The sequence below is a fragment of the Hyla sarda genome, chromosome 1 (genome assembly GCF_029499605.1).
Source record: "Hyla sarda isolate aHylSar1 chromosome 1, aHylSar1.hap1, whole genome shotgun sequence".
Lineage (NCBI taxonomy): Eukaryota > Metazoa > Chordata > Amphibia > Anura > Hylidae > Hyla > Hyla sarda.
In genome coordinates, this window is record NC_079189.1 from 121,630,352 (window position 1) to 121,644,419 (window position 14,068).

General features: G+C 43.3%; 1 protein-coding gene across 8 annotated transcripts in view; it reads right to left on the bottom strand.

Moving 5' to 3' along the window:
- The window catches only part of GALNT7 (polypeptide N-acetylgalactosaminyltransferase 7), a 199,236-nt gene extending 186,157 nt beyond the window's left edge, over window positions 1–13,079 (bottom strand). For 3 of the 8 annotated variants that reach the window (XR_008889368.1, XM_056560814.1, XM_056560792.1), the window contains exon 1: window positions 12,474–13,076. Coding sequence is in view for 4 of the 8 variants with exons in the window: in XM_056560814.1 (XP_056416789.1) it covers window positions 12,474–12,599 (126 nt within the window). In the remaining 4 variants the exon portion in view is untranslated. Of the gene's footprint in view, window positions 1–4,562; window positions 4,648–11,594; window positions 11,621–11,891; window positions 12,425–12,473 lie in introns of those variants that run through there. The other 5 variants (XM_056560811.1, XM_056560797.1, XM_056560824.1 and 2 more) reach the window with 5 other exon arrangements.
- Window positions 13,080–14,068: the final 989 nt, after the last annotated feature.

Consider the following 14,068-nt stretch of genomic DNA (forward strand, 5'->3'; position numbering starts at 1 on the left):
ATATATATATATATATATATATATATATATATATATATATATATATTTTGAATATCCATTTTCCTTCCAAGCAGAGAGCTTCAAAGTTAGAAAAATGCTAAATTTTCTAATTTTTCATAACATTTTGGGATTTTTCACCAAGAAAGGATGCAAGTTACAAAAAATTTTTACCACCATGTTAAATCTCGGAATCAGAATGATAACTAAAAGCATTCCAGAGTGATTAATGTATTAGTGGTCAGATGTTCAAAAAATGGCCGGGTCCTAAGGTGTAAAATGGCTGGGTCCTTAAGAGGTTAAGGACCACATGATTTTCCGTTTTTGCACTTTCGTATTTTCCTCCTCACCTTCTAAAAATCATAACGCTTTCAATTTTGCACCTACAGACTAGGGATCGACCGATATCGATTTTTTAGGGCCCATACAGATAATCTGTCACTTTTCAGGCCGACAGCCGATAACTTATACCGATATTCCGGTATAAATTATCAGCTATTTCAACCCCCCCATCCTCTGCCCACATACTGCCGCCGCCCCCCCATCCTCTGCCCACATACCGCCGCCGCCCCCCCATCCTCTGCCCACATATCGCCGCTGCCCCCCCATCCTCTGCCCACTTACCGCCGCCGCCCCCCCCTCCTCTGCCCACATACCGCCGATGTCCCCCCATCCACTGCCCAGATACCGCCGCCACCCCATCGCCTCCCCCCATCCCCTGTGTTATTACCTGTTCCCGGGGGTCCGCGATACTTCTGGCTCCATCGGCGTCCTGCGCTGTCACTGTGCGCACTGACGGTGACGTTGCGTTAGGGACGTCACTCGTCATTACGCAGCGCAGCGCACAGCAACAGCGCAGGAGCCAGAAGGATCGCGGACCCCGGGAACAGGTAATAACACCAGGGATGGGGGAGGCGATGGGGCGGCGGCGGTATGTGGGCAGAGGATGGGGGGGAGGCAATGGGGCAGCTGCATGTGGGCAGAGGATGAGGGGAGGCGATGGGGCAGCGGCATGTGGCCAGAGGATGGGGGAAGGCAATGGGGCAGCGGCGGCGATGGTCGTCTATTGCCGGGGGCGGGGCATTATCGGTAAGGTAATTGCCGATACCCATAATGTCCAAAATCGTGATTATCGGCCGATAATATCGGCCAAACCGATAATCGGTCGATCCCTACTACAGACCCATATGAGGGCTTATTTTTTGCACCAGTGACAATCATTTCACCACAAAATTTACGGCAAAACCAGAAAAAAACATTTGTGGGGAAAAATTTGAAAAAAAAACCCGCCATTTTGTAACTTTTGGGGGCTTTCAATTCTACGCATTGCACTTTTCAGTAAAAATGACACCACATCTTTATTCCGTAGGTTCGACTATAAGGATACCTAATCGATATAGGTTTTATTTTATTTTACTACTGATCTGAAGGTTTTATCCGTACCATTTTTGTTTTGATGGGACTTTTTGATTGGTTTATAATTTTTTTTATGGTATACAAGGTGACCAAAAATACGCAATTTTGGACATTGGCCATAGCATAGAATTGATCAGTGTTATTGGTGCTCCATTGCTCCAGCCTGGATCTCAGGCATGGAGCAATCGAGCGACAATCAGACGCCAAGGAGGAAGGTAGGGACCCTCCTCGGGTGTCCTCAGCTGATCGGGACACCGGGGTTTTACCGCGGTGATCCCAATCAGCCCGACTGAGCTGGCGGAAGAATTTTTTTTTACATTTTAAACACGGCGATCAACTTAAAAAAAGAGTTAATGCCGGACATCGGCCTGAACGGCGATGTTTGGCATTAGCCACGGGTCCTGGCTGCTGATAGCAGCCGGGACGTGCGGGTACGATGTGAGCTCAGCTCCTGAGCTCGCTTCATAACCCTGCCGTGCCGCAGTGCCGTTTATAAACGGCGTTCTGCGACAAGCGGTTAAGTACGTTAGTATGTGTATATTTTTAGGTAAAAAATGCTGTCTTGTCCCTGCAGCTATTGCCTGTGTGTCTCTATACAGAGACAAAATAGAGAAAGTGAGGATGGGACAAGCAGGGCGCGAAGCTTTGAAGGGGTACTCCACTGGCCAGTGTTCAGAACATTTAGTTCTGAACGCTATGTGTGTGCTACGGGGGCCAGCCACGCCCCTCGTGACATCAGGCCACGCCCTTTCAATGCAAGTCTATGGGAGGGGGAGTGACGGCTCACAGAGCAGGATGATTCAGAAGCCTGCACAGAGCCCTGCTTCTCCCACCCACACTTACTGTATTTTGTCTCAGAGGAGACACACAGGCAATAGAGCATTTTTTTTTAACCAAAAATATACACATTTATTTTATAAAAATATTATCTACATTATATAAAATGTTTCTTCAAATGACAGATATACTTATATAACCTGCCAGCAAACCACAGCCAGCAGAATATGTACTAGAAATTGCCCACTGCTGTGTACAGTAATGTTATTACCGGAGTGGCTAGTACGAAGCTGAATTGCCTACAATATCAATTAATTTCCGTCTCTGTCACTTTAGAATGGAGAAATGGTTGCACATCCATTTTAACCCTACATACATTTTTTAAACCTGCGTTGTCTTCTGCAAGTACAGCAAAGCTTTTGTCAAGGAGTAATGGTGTGTTTAATTAAACAAGCAAGGGTGAACACTCGAGAAGCCAGAAGACAGTCTCTGCATACATTAAAAGTTTACCCTTCCTAGTAACGTATGCCTATTTATGAGATTGTCCTGACTGTATTCAGACAACGTGGGTTATAGAAATTGTATCTCGTATATCTTGTATAAAATAAGGCAACAGGAAGAGTCTTCTAGGCAGCTGTGACATATCCAAAAATTGTAATATCGGTGCAGCTTGCAAACTGATTTTGTGTGACTATTTACAATTGTGCAGCCATTGGGTGTATTCATTAATGGGGTTTTCCCACAGGCTGGGACCACCACAAAAAAATAATAATAATAATTATAATAAAAATAATATATATGCAACCCTAAATTTACTGCCATTATGTTTAAGTGCTATTAAGCTCTGGTGTCCCCTGCTAGAAATGCTGCAGTGTCATTTCATACATTGTTCATACAGCGCTGCAGCCAACTGATCTCAGCAGTCTTTTCCTTTACATACTACACGTAAGGGCTGCAGTGTCACATTGGCAATGTATGGGACCACAACATACATAACTTGGCATCAGGGGCACATAGCCTAAAAGTACTAAAAAAAAATATATATATATATACATATATATATATATATATATATATATATATATATGGAATACCCTTTTAATGAGGATTTTACCCAACGTTTAATCAGCTATTAAGCAGGTGACCTGTGTCTAGCCAGATCCGATCAGAAGCAGCCTTGTTAGGTAGGCAAAATTGATAGCATAGCTGTAGACAAACCCTTTCTTTCATGGTCGTCAAACCTGTTCTACAAGATGTCCCAGATCAACGTGTCAAAAAAAAACCAAAAAAAACCTTTGCATAATTGCAGATTTTGGGATGGTCACATCGTGGACAAATCCTTTTTAAATACGTAGTCTAACCTGTACAACGCCTCTTGGAACTGTCAAATGTGGCTATCAATAGATCAAACCACGTCACCATAGCACCAAGGACAATAGCTTTTAATAAGACATTAACTTTGAATAGAACAGCCAGCTCCAATTTTCCTGTAACAAATACATTCCTAGCAAATAAAACAAGCGAACAGAGACTACATAATCTTGGTGCAGACACGTCAATTTTGCCAACACCAAAGATAAATTATATCTAGTGATTACTTTTGTCTGGGGGGACAAATCCCAGAGCCAGGTAACCAATATGCCTAGAAATGTGCTGCCCGCAATGAAAACACATTACCAGGCTCCTATCCTAGTATTAGCTCTTCATTTGGGGCACATCCCCACAACCATTAGGGTATGTTCACACTGAGGAATTGGAGAGGAATTTCCACGAGTAATTCTGCTCGCTTTTTCCTCTCCAATTCATTCAGCAGTGAAAATCCCCATAGAACTGTGCAGAATTTCTGCCCCTCAGTTCACACTGAGGAATTTCCTCAAGCAGAATTCTGACGAGGAAGTTTGTTCCGCTTGAAGAAAGAACATGTTCTTTCTTTCAGGCGGAATCAGCGTCGTTCTCCCATAGAGATCAATGTTATTTTTTTTTTTTTTTTGAGTCAGAAGCATTTCCCAGCGGAATCCGCATGAAATATATATTTTTTTTTTTTATGAATAGAAATACTTGATACTCCTCCTCCGCATGAAACCTGCAATTCCGCGCCAATTCCGCATGAAGTTTCACACGAAATCTCTGTGAGTTCTTGTGGAAAAGTATCAATATTTTGAGGGAGAAAATTTCTGCTCGATTTCCGCCCCAATTCCTCAGTGTGAACACACCCTTAGGCTTCCTACTTTTCAGTCATCTGGCCCACTCTTCTTTTTCACAAGAAATATCCGGGTCTCAAGCTGTACATAAAAGTAATAGGGTTGTGTGTTGGCATGCCATGTGACCACTACAGCCAATCACTAGCCTAAGTGGTCATGTGCCATACTTACTGCTAGTACATGGGCTGCAGCAGTCACATGTCCGTATGAAACATCATCGCTGACTGCCAAAACTGCAGAGGAACTTCTAGAGCATCTGTGCTAGATCAGCAGGAACTGAAGAAGTGATTACTAAATGTTTATTTCAGAAAACATGACATGCCAGACTAAACTGAAACGGAACTAAAACTGGAAAGTCAGGGACACCGTCAAAGCAAAATAGTAAAAAACAAAGCATACATGCTTAACGTGGCAAATCATTGATGACAAATTTCATTGTATGCTTAATGCTGGTTTAATTGAGGACTTACAATTATTGGGGAGGAAATATCAATGATTTGGTCAAAAAACAGGTGTAAAAAAAAAGTTGCTAACTCTTGGGGAACACTATTGTGATTTAGATGCAGAGATGTTTTACAAAAATAGGTACATTTTGCTTAGGTTTGAAATAGAAACTCTGATACATTTTCCAGCAAGAAATTCAGACAAAAAAGCGTGGCAAGCAGTGCTATTTCATTATGCCAGAACCACAACGGACTCCGATACAGTCAACATGGGCTACTGAGCATTGCATGTTTACGTCATATAATGGAACTGGCACCAGTGGACTTTTCATTCTTCTGCTCCTATGAGAGGGAAGAGCAGTGAAAATACCTAATTCTGGTGTGAACAAGAACTTATTTTATCAAACTCTCCTGTTCTTAACAATGGACTGTTGTCTCCCGCCACTGTTTACAACAAGATAACAGTAATAATAACTTTTATTTAGAAAGGTCAGATGATTCCCCCACAATGGAAACCATCATTCTGTCTAGTTATAAATAGTAATTACCACAACAACTGAAAGCTTTCACCTAGATCAGAAAAAATTAACTTTTAGCGAGAAGACATTTTTAGAAAAAAGGATTAAATGAAAGTGGCCAACCAAAGTTAATAAGCACTATACACAAGACAAACTAATATGTAGCACTGTTATATGAAGAGGGATACAGTAGCCTTGTTATTACAGAGCTTTTAATCCACTGATAGCACAATTCTAAGCCCAATTGGAATTGTATATATGAGTATAGAAACTATTATATTGAAACAATGCAAAAATGTACAGAGAACTCGAGACAGAAGGAGACATAACTGCACCTCCAGATGAACTCGTAATTGGGAACTGACTCTATAGAAAGTGAAAATGAACCAGAGAGTGATTTGCTGGCATGTTATGGAGAGACGAGTCAGAACAGATCAGGGGAGACCAGGAGCAAAGACCTTTATCTAGTTCCAAGACTATAGAGCTTCCAAACCCCTTTGGTACCACTAGGAGATTTCTGTCACTGGAAATCTCTGACAAAATAGTCTAAACAAAGGACCATTCAAATCAATGGCACTCTGCCTAGAATGGTGTGTCAGAGACTTCAGTAACAAACTGCTGAACAACTCTACAGAAGAATGAAGACCCTGCATTGTTGGGATGGGCGGTGCAGCTATGACATGTCATATGACCAGACAAAGGGCATGTGGCTAATGTATCTCCAGGGCTGGTGTCAGGGGGAAACAAGCAGAAGCCCAAAAGGTGCACTCGCTCCTAATCTTATTACTTTTCATTTACAGTGGTCCCTCAATTGACAATATTTTCAGCATAGAATAGTCTTTTCTGGGTCAATGTAGATTACAACCACATTCAACATTACAGTGGGCCTCATCTAGCAAAACAATCGAAAGGAAAACTGATTTGTTGTCTACAGTAGCCAATCAGAGCACAGATTTCATTTTACCAGGGCCATAAAGAAAAATAAATTATATATATATATATATATATATATATATATATATATATACACATACACACACACACACACACATATACATACAATGTGCTGGGATTGGTTGCTATGGGCAACAATATCAGTTGTGGTACCACACTGTACTGTAGACAGGTTCTGAACTGCTCTTTACCTGTGCCAAGAGGAGCGGTTACTTTGAACACCAGGTGAGGGCAGCCATCCGTATTTATCGGCGTATAACACGCACTTTTAAAACTTAAATTCAAGGCAAAAAGTCTGCGTGTTATACGCCGATAAATCTTTTTGTCACTGATTTAAAGTGGCCGCAGCAGCGTCTGCTTGTTAAGGATTAGCAGCCTGGCTGCGGCCACTTTAAATCAGTGACCAGCGCGCGGCTCCCGCTTTGTTTTTGTTTTTTCCTTCCCTCCCCCCCCCCCTGCTTTTTATTGTTTTTTATTTTTTTTATTTATTTTTTTATCTTCCTTACCTAGCCGCGCTCGGCAGGCCAGGTCCGGTGTCGGGTCTTGCCGGCTGCGGTCAGAGAAGCAGGATGAGTGACGTCCTCTGCCGGCTGCACAGCGTCTGGGACGTCACTCATCATTCGCTGCAGCCGCCGCTGGTCAGTGTGGTCGCAGCAACCGCAGCCATTAGAATAGTCACAGCGGCAGCACCATTGAATGAGTGACGTCCCTGACCGCAGCCCGCAAGACCCCACACCGGACCTGGCCTGCCGAGCGCGGCTAGGTAGGGAAGATGGGGAAAAAATATATACTGTATATATATATATATATATATATATATATATATATATATATATATATCAAAAACGGGGGGGGGGGAATAGCATGAGGAGCAGGGGGGCGTGATGAGACAGTGGGGGAATGATGAGAGGGTAAGGGGGGGAGAGATGGGTGTAAATGTGGCACAGGGGCTGATAAAAGGGGAGGAATGATGTGGCACTGGAAGGGGGGACCAAACTGAAGTTCAGGCAAAATCAAAGTTAGAGGGATGATATGGCATTTAGTCTGTCATTTATCTTATATGTATTTTTTATTTACTTACATTTCTCTATTAAAATGGGGGTGCGTGTTATACACCAGTGCGTGTTATACGCCGATAAATATGGTATTTCTTGGTACACTGTGTGTGCTGTACAGGATCCTGTAGAAACGCATGTTCTCAACATTGACAGTGATTTACTACTTGTTGTATTTAATGACTATCTGAATTATTGATCTGCTCTATCTTGTTTCCAAGATTACAAATCATATCTTATCCACAGGATATACAACATCTGTTTGGGGTCCCACAATCACAAGAACCGGGGGCCCTTGTACGGTGTCCATATTAGGACATCATCAGGCGTCAGCCAAATAGTCATCATTCCTCCATCAGAGTCTGCTACATTAACATAGTAGAGCGCAACTGCCTCTGCTACTTTAACATACAAGGACGTGCTCGCCTCTGCTACGTTAACATAGCAGAGCACAATGGCCTCTGATACTTTAATGTAGCAGAGCACAATGACCTCTACTACATTAGCGTAGCAGAGTGCAATTGCCTCTGCTACTCTTGAAAAAGTACAACTCCCATCCTGCCTAGACAGCCTTTGGCTGTCCAGACATGCTGGGAGTTGTAGCCCCTTCACTGTATGACAAAGCTAAGGTACACCCGACGCTACAAACTCTAAACTACGCTTTATCTGCCTGTAAAATTAAGTGGCTACACTACACCTGTGTAAAACTGTGCTAAGACTACACTATGCTAAATATGCTAAAACTGCACTAAAACTACGCTAACTACTCTATACCTGGGTAAAACTACAACTCTCATCCTGCCTGGACAGTCATTAGCTGTCTGGGCATGCTGGGAGTTTTGGTACTGTAAAACATGCAAAACTACAACTTCCAGCATGCCTGGGCAGGCTGGGAGTTGTAGTATCTTTACTTTAAAACCTATAACCTACCTTCTTTCACTATAAAATCTAAGCTACGCTAACTACCTTACAATCTAAGATAGCTACACTATCTTTCCCTCTCTACCTGCCTGCTACCTACTCTAAGTATGTATGCATGCACGCAGTTTTCTACAGACTACTCTAACATACGCTAGCTTCCCTACGCTAACTGCGTAGCAGAGGAAAGCAGCGCATGCGCTTTTATGCGCAGGGCTTTCTTAGCGCTACGCTCCTAAAGCTGCCTATGTTAGCCCTATGCTGTCAGCGGAGTGCTGCGCATGCGCTCTGTTTTCTACAAATCGAGGAAAACTAACAGCTGCTTGGCTGACGTCTGAGGCATGACGGAGGTTTGTCTGAGGTGTGATGGAGGTTTGTCTGCGGTTTGAGGGTGTAATGTGGGAGGATTTTGTTTATGTCTGAAGGAGGAGAAAGATTTGGCTGATGTATGACGGAGGAGGCGAGATTACTCTGATGGAGGACAGATGTTGAGGATGAGGGAGGAGGAATGATGGCTATTTGGCTGAGGCCTGATGATGTCCTAATATGGACACCGTACCCTTGTATACCAGGGTGTGTTATCAGCAGGCCCATTGACTGTAATGGTCAGTCTAATAGTGTCTGTCTATGTTTGGCCCATCTCCTAAATACAGTATATACTGCATGGTCTACTAAGCTTTTGTGCCCCTTTGCAGATACATTCAGAAAATACATCAAATTCTATTGGACTGTTGTTAAATTGTTAAAATGTTTAATGTGTTAAAGTCAATAGGCCTTCCAGCAACACATTGTGGTATGCACAATCATCCCTTTTTGACAGGTTGCTGACATATAGCCCAATGTAAGGCAAGAGGCAAAATGTGAACTAAGCCTAATATTGTTACTAAGGCTAGGAATACACTACATTTAATATTCCGGTCACAGGTATACCTCAGCAATCTGTTCTTGGTAGAATGCCGATGTATATACAGCAGAGATCACCTATCAACTACGTTTGGACAGCTCACCATTAGTATGCATTACTTTAATGGGACAAAACAGCGTGTTCTGTGGCGCTATTAAGGCTATGTTCATACTGCTTTTTGTCTGTCAGGTATTTATTTTGATGGGCTGCGTTCTGGAAGTGTAAGGCCCCTTTCACTCTATAGTCATGTTCCTGCAAAATCTCCCATCATGATCTTCCATCATTTCAATGGGATTTTTTGACCATCCTTCATCATCAGTTATAGCCAGTTATATGTAATGTCCGCTATCTATGACGAGGCAAATAATGTTGCATGAAATAATTTGCTACAGATACAGTACACAGACATGTCCGCGCCATCCGGCAGGCAAGGGAGTCGGCACCTCTCTGCAGCTTCTCTTTGAAACGGCAAGTCCTAGCGATACCCTCTCGCAACGTCTTACTGCACTACTCGTCTGGATCACAGGGGACATAAACCAATAGGCCCAGGTGAAACCCGTGCCAACCTGTGTGAACGCTTCACTAGTCGGACCAGTCGGGCCAACCTGTGTGAACGTCCACATTCTTTGTTGCTTATTCCAACTTATGGACATAAGACTTTCAAATATTACTACCAACCTTAATACAGTATTTAATTGCGCATTGCATTGGACACTTGAGATTGCACAGATTGAATTGCCATATTTCATTTCATTGTTTATTTTATATTATTATAATTTTTTTTTATCATACTTTATCGCTACATTTTTTCAACCACTATTTTATTGGCATATGTACTGTATCTGTAGCAAGGGCCCTGCTCAGATATCAGTTAATTTTTTCTATTAAATAAAGCACAATTTATTTAGCAAAACCAGACAGTTGAAGCGTACACCGCGAAACGGCACCGTAGCCCCGATCACCATCCCCCCGTCTGCACCATCCACCCTGATCCTGCACTGTATGTATTTTCTACTTTGTTGAATAAAGAAGATTGAAGAAGACCCATGTGGTGAGTTGCCCTGTTTATTTCCTACTTCACTGGAGCAAAATATAGTGTGTAGCCCCCCAAATTCTAAATGTAAAAAATAAAATAGACTATAACAGTGCATGACGGATGAAATAACGGGTGATAACGGATAGCACGTCTGCTATTTTGACAGAATGGCCTTCAAATAATGGACATTGGTCATCTGTTATCGGTTGTGTTCAGTTATTTCATCTATTTTTTCATGACCCGTTATTGCTGAATAACGTGTGTCAAAATGCAGGAACATGACGGTAGTGTCAAAGCCTAAGCTATTTTAAGCAGACTATGCTTTTAAAGGGTTACTCTGCTCCCCAACGTTCAGGAACTCAATGTTCCGGACGCTGGGGAGTGAAGTAACCCTTTAAGTTTGCCTGAAATGGCACATACGTCCCGAATGGAGCCATTCAAGCCACCCACTGCTCTCTGTTAGGCTGGGTTCACACCACGTTTTTGCAATACAGTTCCAGTATACGTTTTCAATGTGAAAACCGTACGGAAACGTATGCAGTGACTCTCCACTGAAAACCGTATGCCAAAATATGCATCAGGTTGTGTCTGTTTTGCACCCTATACGGTTTTGTCAGTTTTTTAACCGTACCCAAAACCGTACCCATCCAGTTTTCACCATATGGTTTTTGACTTTGCAGGTTTTTTTTTCTTGGAATTTCAACTAAACAAGTGAAACTTTATTCATAATGGAGTGAAAAGTTAAAAACGTATAAAAAAAAAATTTCCTTTCTTTGTCACTAGTCAGCAGAAGGTACCTAATGTCAGTGTCAACTGATGATTGTGCAGTTATTCCCATTATGGATACCCTTCCCTTCCCGCTATGTCATACTCTGATAGAATACAGGCATGCGCAGGCACCATCTTTACTCCAAGACAGCACTGCCAGGTGAACTTACTGGGACTTTGTTGGTTGTTGACCCCTATTGTCCATACCTACTCACTCTCATCACGCTACTGTGGATTGTTCGACCTGGCTTTCCATATGAGCTCATACATTTTGTCTACCACTATTTGTCTGGAAATGTTATTTATGCCATTGCCTTACTGTTTTAGCACAGACCTACACTTTTTTTCTGTGCATGTGTTTGTTTTATTTTGCAAATAAAGTCTTAATTTGGAAAAAAATTTCCTTAAAAAAAACTGATGCAAACAGACATAATTTTTCAAACCGTATACGGAATAAAATTTGTACACTTTTTGATAAAGTCCAGTCAGGTTTTGAGGAATGCGTTTTTTTTTTTTTTTTAATTATCAAAAACCTGATACAGGAACTGTATTGCAAAAATGTGGTGTGAACCCAGCCTTACATTATAAGTTGTCATCAAAATCTTACCGGGTTGCCATCAGATCCTTCTGACTGCTAAAACGCAGTATGAACCTAGCCTTAGTCCCGTTAAAATAGCGTAAACCACAAGAGAACGGACACCGTTCGGACCATTGTAATGGCACCTGCCTGCCACATTAGAATTGTGGATACCTGTGATAGGAACCATAAACAGTGTGTTCCCAGCTTGAGAACATTGTCTATAGACAATTCCATGTACAGAAATGACGACATATGTGACATCAATGTTAGAGAAATAACAGCACACAAGCCCCTTTAAGAAGCCTCATTGACACCAAAACGCACACGGTGCAATGAGCGGAACTTAAACAGCAACTTGGCACAATTCTTGAACTCCAGTATCACGGTACACACCGGCCCCGACCGATAATACCGGCCACATGGATGATAACGGGAGCACTAATGTTATGGCGGATGAATACCAGATTTCAGGTTACAGTGTTGCCTAGAGGTCTATGGGCGGAGCGATCTCCCAGCGGAATTTCGGTTCGGTTGTATCCGTTTGTGAGAGCGGCACATAGCCGTGTGGTGAGACAGGGAGGACATGGTACGCCTCCCCCTCTGGGAGATGTGACAGGTTGTCCGTTGCGGGGCACCAACTACCCAGAACCCCACGGGGCAACCAACTCGACGCGCCTCCCTCCCCGGACATAGAGCACGTAGAGCCGCGCTCCGCCGCCCCGGGTACAGTGCTGCGCCATCCGCCGCCCCCCAGTGAAGGCGAGCTGTGCTATGAAATAATCCTGGCCTGACAATGTAGCAGGCCCCTGTGGTAATGGAGGTCGGGGGGGGAAGGAAGGACGGCAACTAGTCATGTACGAGCCACAGAAACAGCCCCCACCCCCCTATACATATGCCGCTACTCACCCGGGGCAGCTGCGAGTGCGGGGGCTCCGTCCGGCCGGAGGAGACGGAGGACCAGAGGATGAGCAGAGCCAGGAAAGTGGCCAGTACCAGCAGGCTGCGGAGGAGGAAGCCGGGCTTCAGCCTCATGGTTGTGCTCCTATAGCAGAGGGAGAGCAGCAGTCACCGTGTAGTCACTGGCTGGGAGAAAGTGTGAGGGGTGTGCTGTGTACACGGACTTCTTATGGCATGGTACACACGGCGCGGCTGTCCTCACACAGCAGGCTGGATCCTAGAATGGGATGAGGCTGCACATCCCTGGCAGGCTGCACACTTCTCATACACACAGGTGTGAGCCTCGTCTCCTCAGCAGTGTGGGCTCTATTCTCCTCCTCCCCGTGCACTGTCCCTGGCTCCTTCCTCCTGTCCCGCTGCTGCCCCCTGCCTCACCCCGCCTCTGCCAGACATCAAACTTTCCTGCCGTCCTCCTGAGGTGTGGTGACTGACACCTCCAGGACTGGCGGCCTTTCTGACACACCTTTCCTGTCACCCCCTTCATTACATCATTGTCATGGTCCATCTAATCTGCCCTCACATTATGTCCATGTTAGGGTGGAAACATTTTTATACCAGGCAGGTCTACAATGGATTGTCCAAGCAACATCTGCTGGACATTTCTTCCATGCATCTACTACTCTAGTGATTCCCAACCAGGGTGCCTCCAGCTGTTGCAAAATTACAACTCCCAGCATGCCCGAACAGCCGAAGGCTGTTCGGGCATGCTGGGATTTGTAGTTTTGCAACAGCTGGAGGCACCCTGGTTGGGAATCACTCTACTACTCTCTTAGGCCCCTTTCACACTACAGGTATCATCCTGCTTTATTACTGCTAGAGATGAGCGAATTTACAGTAAATTCGATTCGTCACGAACTTCTCAGCTCGGCAGTTGATGACTTATCCTGCATAAATTAGTTCAGCTTTCCGGTGGGCTGGAAAAGGTCGATACAGACCTAGGAAAGAGTCTCCTAGGACTGTATCCACCTTTTCCAGCTCACGGGAGCACCTGAAAGCTGAACTAATTTATGCAGGAAAAGACATCAACTGCCGAGCCGAGAAGTTCGTGACGAATGGAATTTACTGTAAGTTCGCTCATCTCTAGTTACTGCCATTAGTTTACAAAAACGGATGAAAAAAAAAGGATTTTATAACGGATGATAACTGATGACCATCATCTGTTATTTTTAATGTTTTTTTTTCTTAAAAAACCTGATGTTGTTCATCCGTTATTACCAGTTACATCTGTTTTTTTAAATCAGATTTTTAACCCTTTCTTTTGTAAAGCTGTACTGAGCATGCTCAGTACAAAAAAATGGATGTTTAAAAAACTTATTTTATTTTTTATTTAATTTATTTTTTTATTTTTTGAACATCTATTTTTCATAGACTTCAATGTTAAATTTTCACGTCCGGTTTTTCACCTTTTTTTTTTTTTATTTTATTTTTTTTGCCAGACCAAAAATTAGTGCATGCACCGTCTTTTGTGCCGGCAAAAATAACAGAGATTAGTAAAAACGGACATAGCTGATGCAAAAGGATAGTCAAAAAATCCCATTGACATG